Source organism: Strix uralensis, chromosome 7 (assembly GCF_047716275.1).
Source record: "Strix uralensis isolate ZFMK-TIS-50842 chromosome 7, bStrUra1, whole genome shotgun sequence".
Lineage (NCBI taxonomy): Eukaryota > Metazoa > Chordata > Aves > Strigiformes > Strigidae > Strix > Strix uralensis.
Window position 1 is genome coordinate 25772211 of NC_133978.1, and position 10417 is coordinate 25782627.

The 10417-nt window shown below is 34.3% G+C and overlaps 1 protein-coding gene across 4 annotated transcripts in view; it reads left to right on the plus strand.

The window, feature by feature from the left end:
* The window catches only part of LOC141945645 (heparan sulfate glucosamine 3-O-sulfotransferase 1-like), a 59433-nt gene extending 52655 nt beyond the window's left edge, over positions 1 to 6778 (plus strand). For 3 of the 4 annotated variants that reach the window (XR_012629571.1, XR_012629569.1, XR_012629570.1), the window contains exons 2-3: positions 2219 to 4799; positions 5915 to 6778. Coding sequence is in view for 1 of the 4 variants with exons in the window: in XM_074874023.1 (XP_074730124.1) it covers positions 2338 to 3267 (930 nt within the window). In the remaining 3 variants the exon portion in view is untranslated. Of the gene's footprint in view, positions 1 to 2218 lie in introns of all 4 variants that reach the window. The other variant, XM_074874023.1, reaches the window with a different exon arrangement.
* Positions 6779 to 10417: the final 3639 nt, after the last annotated feature.

Consider the following 10417-nt stretch of genomic DNA (forward strand, 5'->3'; position numbering starts at 1 on the left):
GGTGCAATGCCTCAAATTGAGTGGCCAGCGTTGTACATTCTGGGAGAGCTTTTCAAAGCCAACATTAGCTGCCACTATAGCAGAATGGATTTGGATTCCTCAGCAGCACTAAACAGCATGTTTACCATTTCCCGGACTTGCCATCCAAAAGAGTAGTCATTCTGAAAAACATAACTAGAAATGGTTTTGGTATAAACATATCTGTTCTGCCATCCTGTAATTGCCATAGAAATGCTTGCATTCTCTGCTCTTGAGAGCTTTAAATAGGACTTCCATGTGAAGTTCTTAGTAAAAAGCTTGTGACCTTTGAAATGAAGTTTCCTTTCAGGTTTCTAAAGGAGAACAGTATTTTCTCCAGTCTCTCTGATTACAAAGCTAATTTGTACTTGGACTTTTCCTTGCTCTTTTTGAAGAAGTAGTTGCCCTTCTTGGACATAACAGGGAATGCTCTCCACAGATTTACCCACTAAAGGTCCCAGTTTATTTTTTAAATGACAATTTTAGGGTTAATATTTGCTATCTATCTGTGAGTTTAGAGCTCATTCAGGCTAACAAGAGTAATTCCCTAGATATCCAAGAAGCTGGAGTGGGTTTTAACAAGATTTAGAAAATAGATTTAATGAATCTGCTACGTTGCCTAGACTGTTACTATCAAAAATGTTCTTACGTTAAATGTTTAAGTCTGAGGTTTACTTTACAAAGTAAACAATTTTTAAATAGAAATACTGAATGCTCCTCAGAGCCATGACAAATGGGAATTGGCTGTGTTTTCTAAGGTTGTTTCTAGGAGGCAAAGTACTGTGACCAATATATTCAGAAAAAGAAAGAGACTAACTGACAGTGAAACTGAAGAAGGAGCTGAAGTTTTAGTATTTCTGAGACTACTTTAAAATATGAACCATAATTCAAATAGATTCTAAAAACAGTTATTGTTTTTAAAATGATTGCTGCTTCACTATATGAAATAGCTTGTTTTCACACTCCACATTGAAAACAAGCCTAGTTAAGGACATAGATCTATCCTACAAATCTTAAAATATAATTGCTCAGAAATCGGATGCAAGTCCAAGAATCTTCTCAATAGGATTTGTCCTGTAAGATTTTCAGACATAGAACAGGCAATCCAAGCATAGTGGTTCCAGTGCAGGTGTTACATTGAGCTGAATTTTTTTATCACTCTTATTGTGATAGCAGATCTGTTACCCGTCTGTTTAAAATAATATATACAAGAGTTACCCAAGAGATTTCAAATGTTAACAACACAGTTACAGTGACATTTTGTTTCACTTACATATGCACATACCTGCAAGCCTAAATCTTTTTTCAAATTTTTAAGAGATTTAACATTCACCACTCCCTTAATATGATTGTATGCTGTGTGGATTAAGAAAATGAAGATATCCAGCTCCAACCAGACTTGATTCCTTGCAGAAGTTTTTAGATGCCCAGAAAGCATCTAGGTATCCATTACACAGAGCTTTGGAGGAACTGCAGAGTATTATCTGAAGATTTAATTTTGCCAAGATTTTCCCAACACTTAATGACTATGCTTCATAACACCTGGATAGTTGCAAAGAATCCACCCCATCTCATTTATTTCTTCCACACTGATCCAACTCAGACACTTCACTCTTGCTTTGCCACACTATTAGTTTTCTGCTCTAAAGGGCGCAGATTACAAAATTTTGCCTTTATCTGTACTTTGTTTTCTTTGTCTAAGTGAACAGAACTTTTTCGGTATAATCCATAGCTCACTGGAAGCCAACAGGATGCACCACCATCCCGTGCTGTTATTTAGATTAGGATATACTATTCTAGCAGGGAATTTGGGAAAAGGAATTGACATTCAGAAAAGCTTTGGAATTATTATATCATATTGGGTATGGTATATATGGCAAGAGAAGTATATGACATATATGAAGGGAACTAGGAAAGCAAGTAATGGTCAGGAATTTAAAATCAAGAAAAAAAAATTCTAATGTGGTACTTAGAGGAAATAAAAGCTGTTGAAGTGTCAGTATCCACCATTGGTCACCTATGATTAAGGAAAAAAAACCTCATGGGGGTTTTTTTGTTCTTCTGAAATAAAGTCAGAGAAAAGAAGTAACTTTGTTATAAATTTTCTGTTGTGATCACAGAGTAGATTTGTGAATTGTGAGTTGAATTTCCAGCTGGTGATGAGCTTAGAAATACTGATTTGTCTTATTTTATTTTGTAGATGCTTCAGAAACTTGCTGTGTGTTTACCACGGGTTCTGCCAGCCAACTCAAGAGGGGACTTACCTATTCTTTCATTAGTCAAGCATAACATTATCTTCAACTAATTATTCCTCTCCACATGGCCTTCCTACTAGTGTCAGCTTATCTTCTGCTGACTCATGCTCAGGGTGCTCCTGTTGAGAATGGGGCACTGTTGGAAACACTGAAGTCACAAGTAGGATTATTCAGCAATAAAAGTGAACACTATTCGGCACAGGTGAGACCTCCTGGCACAAGCCGACAAATACCTCAGACAATCATCATAGGAGTTCGTAAAGGAGGGACAAGGGCTTTGCTGGAAATGTTGGATATTCATCCTAATATTGTGGTAGCAGCTACAGAAGTCCACTTCTTTGACTGGGATGAAAACTATGTGAAAGGAATAGACTGGTATAGAAGTCTGATGCCATTTTCTTACGGAAATCAAATTACAATTGAGAAAACACCAGGCTATTTTACATCACCACAGGCCCCAGAAAGAATTCATGACATGAATAGCTCCATTAAACTGCTGCTCATTCTAAGAGATCCTACTGAGAGAGTTATATCTGACTATACCCAAGTATATTACAACAGAGTTGAAAGCCACAAGCCTGTTCAGCTTTTTGAAGATATTGTTATTAAGAATGGAGCACTTAATACCAAATACAAAGCTATTCAAAGAAGTCTATATGATGTTCATATGGAAAAGTGGCTTAAGCATTTCAGTTTGGATCAGATTCACATAGTGGATGGCAATACTTTAATCAAGGACCCTCTTCCTGAGTTACAAAAAGTTGAAAGATTTCTAAATCTTCCTTCACGAATTATGTCTTCTAATTTTTATTTTAACCAAACCAAGGGATTCTACTGCATTAGAAGTGATGGAAGGGAGAGATGTTTACATGAATCAAAAGGGCGCCCCCATCCTCTTGTTAACAACACTGTTTTAGAGCAACTGTATTCTTACTTCAGAGAGCACAATGCAAAATTTTACCAAATGGTTAATCATTCCTTTGACTGGCATTAATGCATTTGGAATCAACATTTCTTAAAAAGGGCCTGAAACAAACTCTTTATATCTTTCTAAACTGTAGAGATTCGTATTATGAGAACTTAAATATGCTTCATTAGAATAACAGATCTGTTAACTCATTGAAATGGTACCCTTTATGTTGGGAAAAATAAGTTTCATGTATTTGTATGATTACCATGAGTCATATTCTGATCTTCTTTCTCTGATCATGCAAATACATTAACTTCAGCGGACTTATTTAAGATATGTATCCGTTACAAGATTTGTGCTGTTTTGGAAAAATGACTGCTTCTAACAGTGTAAAAAATGTAAATATTTGAAATGGTATTATTCTAACTGTTCTGTATATTTTGTTGTTAGTATTTTTTATATCACACACAATGATAGTGGTGTTGATTTCTAGAATTTTTCATACAATAAGTTAAATCATGTGTTAAAACAGGGGTATACATAGTGGCTCCAATACATAATTCATACTGTTAATATGCTGAAGTTCTTAATTAATAATAAAAAGAATCTATTTCACTTATGATATTGAATACATGAACTAGAAGCTCCCTGTCTGTATATCATTAGTATTAAACCATACTCTTACCATCTTAGGTTTGCAAAAAAAAAAAAGATCTCAAACTGAAGTAGGAATATGAACTGTTTGAAGAAGCTTTAACTGAGAGTTCTGAATGTAAAGAAATTAAAATATCCCAGACATGAATTTACACTATTATTCCATATGCAAAAAAAAAAAAAAAAATCAGCAACTCTACAAATATTTGATTATATAAACTACAGCACTTTGCTCTTGAATGGAAAAGCTTTTCATTAGTACTACCATATTAATCATGTTTGTATTCTGTGACTAGTTATTCTCTTGCTTTCCTGGCTTTAGTTTACATATCTCCATTGACACATTGATTCTTGTTAAAAAAAAAAAAATTATTTGTTTGCCTTCCAAAGCATGGAGTATTTTCATTTTGTAATTTCTAATGCAGATCATGGGATGTTCTCAAAGTTAAAATAACATCTTGTTATATTGTATGTCTCAGACACAGTGTTCAGTATGCTAAGTATGACATACTCAGATTATATATAAAAACCACATCCATTTATACCCCTGCATTAGGAATATTTTTATTTTTAATATTTTTTTGTTTGACATTATTGTGCTGGTCTGTTCTACTTTTTCATATAAACATTTGATTATATATCAATACCAAAGAAGAAAATCAACTTGAAATGTTAAATCTGGTGCCAGATAGAACTGCAGATGTGTGTTTGAAATTGTACCTTGCAATCCAGAAACTCTGGCACACCCTCTAGTAGAAGCATCCATTAGGTACTTTCTTCTTCAAGCTTCTCAGGACACTGGTGAGCTGTAGTTGTGTGGGCCCACTCCGAGCATCGCAGCATCAAACTCCACTGAACCCTGGTGAGGATCCAGAATCTGTGTGCTGTCTAAGCCACTGTGCAGCCTATAGGAGTATATGTTCCCAACATGGAATTCAGTCTTCCACTTCACAGGCTAAAAGGTATGTATTGCAGCACGAATTTGTAGGCTTCTGATACTTTATGACGGGGCTACTTGGATATTAGGCAGGTAGCAGTATTCCACTGAAGCTGGACAGAATCAGACCCAGCCAGATTACGTGGAAATAACCTTCATCAAATATTCCCTCAATAAATGTAAAATGTTAAAAAATCATATAATAAATCTTATTCTTTATATCTTCTGCTACTTGCATGTGTATATATGAGAGAAAATTGTATTTGTCATTAGCATATAATTAACCTCTGAAATTCTCTTTCTGAAGTATGATTATTTACTACATCTCTAATTTCTACAGATGGCCCAAATTGTTATTTACTTCTTCCACCTTTTCTGAGATTGTGGCTTCTTAATCATTAATATTGATCAGAACTGGGTACTGCTCAGAAGTACAAAGTTGATCTGAATCAGGTGTGGAAATATGAATTCATTTCTTTCAAATTAGCCAAAGAACAGGATGTTTATGCTGATCTTATACCATCTTTACAAGGACATTGGACAGGCCAACTGCAATAATTACAGTTGTGTAGTCTAACAATACCTTTGTAAAGTTAACCCAGAAAAATTCTGAACTCTGCATTAAGCAGGGTGATTTTATATTGGACCCACACTTTATATTTTGTGGGCACAACATTTTTATCTGATAACAGAAGCCCCCAGTCCAGATTCCCTATAGTGTTTAACATAGCCTGTTCTTTCTGACCAATGCAATCTCATTGATGAAGGAAACTCATTCCAGTCCACTAATTTCAGAAATACAGTATTGAAGGTAGCAACGTACCAGCAGTTTATCATAGATTGTAGTTTTTCTTTCAGCATTACTTTGTTTCTTATACATTCCAAAACTGTCATATTCTTCTTGTTTTGTTTCTTTTCCATGATGGTTCTATTTAAAAGTATTGAATAAGGTTGTTTTCTTTTTTTTTTTTTTTTTTTTTTGACAAGAAGCTAATTTGAAAACAATTACACTTTAACAAAGGTTTCAGGTAGTTGCCAGCAGTAATTGAAGAGTTCCTATGTCTGTATGTCACATTCAATTTCATAGGACTCCAAGAAGAAAAAAAAAATTCTAATGTCTTTCTATATTTATGCTTGCAGGCATCAAGTCTTTCTTTCTTCTCTGAAGTTTACAGCTAATATTTAAATGAATTGAATGCAGGAACACCAGTTGGCAGAAGCTGTATGCATCTTTGAAAGTGCAGGTCCCTTTCTGGAATTTACATTTCAAGGAGAGCTGATCTGTATGGATTAGTGATGCGTATATCTACTTGATTTGTTAGCACTCTTATTCCTGCTCAGCATTTTTGGAAAGGACAGAGTTGATGGAATGAATTCAGTTATCATTTTAGAGTTTACTAATACCAGAAGAAATGTATTATACATAGTATAATTTGGGTGAGGGGTTGGTTGTTTTGGTTTGGTTTTATGTAATTCAAAATTCTAATCTGAAGTTTTACTTTGGTAAATGGTCTACAAAGATGCAACTTCTGCATAACAGGATTCAATAAATATAGTAGACTATAACATTACAAACTGTTTCAATCGGTTTCTCATTTTGTGGTCTGAAAAATATTATATCATGCCATCCTGACCTTCTCCATTCTTACCGTCTTCAAGAGATAACACTCCTTCTGTCATGCTGAGGAGGGGGATCAAATCAACTTAACAGAAGATCCACTGAGCCATACTTTAGTAATACTGAAATAAAAAGTACTCAGTTTTTGCCACTTGGAATTCAAAACTAGCCAAATTTTGGAAAGAACTGGAGACTCACAATCAGTTCAAAGAAGTTATTAACAAGACAGTTCTCAATTCAAGAAATTACAAATATCTCTTATGAATTTCCACAATTGATAGAAAACCATAAACTTTTATTCTCAAAATTGATCATCAAAGGACTTTCATCTCATTATCTGATACTTAAGAGGTGTTTGCAGAAATAAATTTCATGTGGGAAGGTTGCTTAAAGAGATCATGTAGTTTTTTTCAAAGGTTGCTGGAACCATCTGAAACAGACGATATAGTCACATATGTAAGACTACTGCTGAATTTATGATGATTTGAGTAGCTCTTTTTTTTGCATTCCACAAATACTAAGCTTTCACTTTAAATACTGTTCCTTTTCTTTTTTAGTTAAAATGCCATAGTTATAGTTGCTTTGATCTAATATCACTGAGAATTAGCAATATCAAGCAACTGGTGCTGTAACTGGATCAGTTTAGCCTTTGCCACAGTAGGCAGCACACTCATACTTAACACCTTGATGAGTCTAATATTAGTATTTTTTTTATATGGGCTATATATATTACCTATAGTACATAAAGAAAAAGTATTGGGAAACTTAAGAGCTAGGTTTTTGCCTCCAAAAGCTCCTTAACAGGAAGAAAACAAAGAGGTTCCTCTGTTGCACTCACCCCCATTATTTTACCAGGAAGAGAGTTGGATTTTTGCATTGTGTGCTCTGTTTCTAGGTGCTCAAAGGCCTTGGTCTGACTTCTGGTCTTTTCTTTCACAGCTTAGGTGTGATAGAGCATTTACAGTTTCTCTTAAAGACCTGTTAAAGCAAAGACATTTTTGGAATGTCCATAGGCAATATTGTGGAGAACTTTACAGAGGGCATACACTTAGTGCAAATCATTCTGTGCTGTTACACATCAACTCCTTCAGTATCCTTTTGATCCAAAGCCAGTAGATAATCCTATAAAATGCATCGAAGAAACATTAGATTGACTACCGTAGGAAAGTGCGTCTGCACTTTCAGTCTTCAGTCTTCATGCACATTTCAGAAGTGCATCAAAAAGAATTTAAAAATTAGGTTGATTCCAGCAAGTTTGACTGCTTATTGCCTTTGTCAATTCAGATGCTTTCATGAGTCAGACAAAACTTTTAATACTGTCATAATCCCTATAATTTCTTGTTTAATCTATGTGGTCAGAAACATAAATACGGGTTATTACTTTGCTTTATAGGAGCACAGTTTAATAAACAAAAGAAAAAGAGAGACACACACCCCCCAATACCTGGATTGATAGTAAGAGTTGCAAAATAACAATATTCACAGTAACATTTCCTTGCAGAGGAAGGAACATTTAAATTATTTAAGATTATACTCCTGTAGGTTATTATCTTCTATACTTGTGGATTTGATCCTTCATGTCCTTCAAAAGCTTGAATTTTATTGTAGAAATTAACAGACACATTGGAATTAAAATCAGTAATAATTTCCCCAGCATATTAATCATTACCAGCAGTTAATGGCCAACATTTACTTACTGACTAAATAATTTTCACTTCAATTATTTCAAGTTTCAATGTGACTTACTAAATTGTTCTGCTATTTTATAAAACAAATTTAAAAGTTAGAACCAGCAGTGGATAAAAAGACTCTGTAGTATCATTCTGTGATTATAGAGGAATTGTCATGTCTTTAAGGTTAATTAACAGTGATATGAGCTTACCACAATTCCTGAAAAATTATTGGAAGCCGAGATACTAACAAAACTGCAAAGTAAAAATTAGTATTTGAACATGAATCTGCTACTTAGGGAAAATACAACAGATTAAAAACAGACTGACATAAATCATACTTTCCTGGTAAAATAGATGTATTAGCCCATGTAACCAGTACTATGAAGTCTACTTTCTGATGCAAACTGGTCTTACACTTTTATGTTGTTTATTTTTTAGTTCCATTAAAAAAATCTCTCCATAAGTGTTTAAAGAAAAACATCTTAATGTAAACTCTTTACCAATGGTACAGTTTTTCTCTCAAAGGACATTTCTCTGGTTTTATATTATTTCCTCTGAGATAAAAAGGTGGTTTGAATCACGCTACAATAAAAATAGTTATCAAACCAGAATTAAGACAATTACTTCTGTTTATTACAGTTCTCAGTGAAGAACATTTTTATATAGGGACTGATAATAGTTTAACAATCTCTTTTGTGTTTTCTCTCCATTAGATAATACAACTATGTTATAGTTTTTCTTATTTTGAATAATGTTACTCTAAATTGTTACATTACTGCTCTAAAGCACTGACTTACAGATCTAAATCAGATGGCAGCAATAAAAGGGAAGCATAGGTAATTAAGAATCCATTCCCTTTGCCACTCAGACTGGCTAAGATTTTCTTATTTTTTTAACTCTTTTTGACATGAACATTTTGATCCATTGTAAACTTTCTATTAGGAATGTATCAGCCAAACTTGCAATTGGAAAAAATCAGGCAAGGGCAACTAGAATGCAATAAAACCTGAGCTGAAGGCCCTCTTCTGCTAAATATTTGTTGATATAATATGGCACAGTTACAAATGAAAATTGATTGTCCTGATAAGACAATGCACAGGACTAAGTAACATGCTACTCCAGTGATTTATCTAGGTATTCTACATGCCTGAATTAATTTTATGAACATTAGGCTATTAGGGACGTACCTGAATATACATTTTCAAAACACTGTATTTCATCTTAGAGAATACTACAATACTGCAGAACAGGCTGAATGTATTATCTCTATCCCTGGGTGAAATGCTGCATTGCTACTAAGGCAGATTGGATGGGAAGTGACATTTCTCTGCACTAAGTGTTGGGCATTTTTAAATTCCTTATGGAAAATTAGCTGCACTAGATGCAGTGGTTTTGTTGTTGATTTGACAAGGACTGTCAGCCTAGAAAAATGCTATGCAACTGTCATGAGAAGATTGAAGATACCTTCTCTATACTCTGCCAAGATACAAATCTGCAACTCAAGACAAGTGATGCAGATGGAACACTGTAAACTGCAGGGGGTGCATTGCTGCCTTGAGTGAAGAAAGATTAAAGGCTTATAAACAACATATGCTATAGTTACACACACATGCATCATACACAGCTTGCGCAATACACTCAATTTAAAACAAAACCAAGCAGAATCTACAACTGTGCACAAAAGTGATTCTGTTGAAGGCATACTGAACCAGGGGCAACAGTTCCAGTATGGGCTATCTGTAACTTATTATTTGTTGTATTAATGAACTGAAGTCTGTTTAGGCTATGCACTAGGCATCTTCTGTAAACTAGCACCGTATACTGCTCTTAATATTTTCATCTTGCAGACAATGGGCATTGTATTCTCAGATTCAAAGTAAGCTTCATCCATTATGTGTTTGCCAGATGAACCACGTTTATGTTTATGTTCTTTGTCAAGTGTACATGGGACAAAATGAATAAAACAAATTAACAGATTCACTGGAAAAAAAATGGCTAATGGGTCATATACTTAGGGCCTGTTTATGTTTACAGTAAGCACAGCAGTACAGGGTTCAAGTAAACTGCCTTTCATACTTCTCAAAAACAAACTTTCTGTGTGTTTTCATTTCCTCTAATTTAGCAGAGGGGAAAGCCTCCTCTACATTGTTAAATAACAAATTCGGAGTTTTAAAATACAAATTCATCTGAGAAGTTAAAAATATTTTGGTGTCAGTGTCTTAAATAAGAAATTACCATTCAAAAGTTACCTCATTTTTAGTAGCATTAGAAAACTATTCACTTGCTTTTTAGTTCTTCTATGCCTTATGTCGCACCCTCCCACTTCTCCCTTGAAAAAATATTTTCATAGCA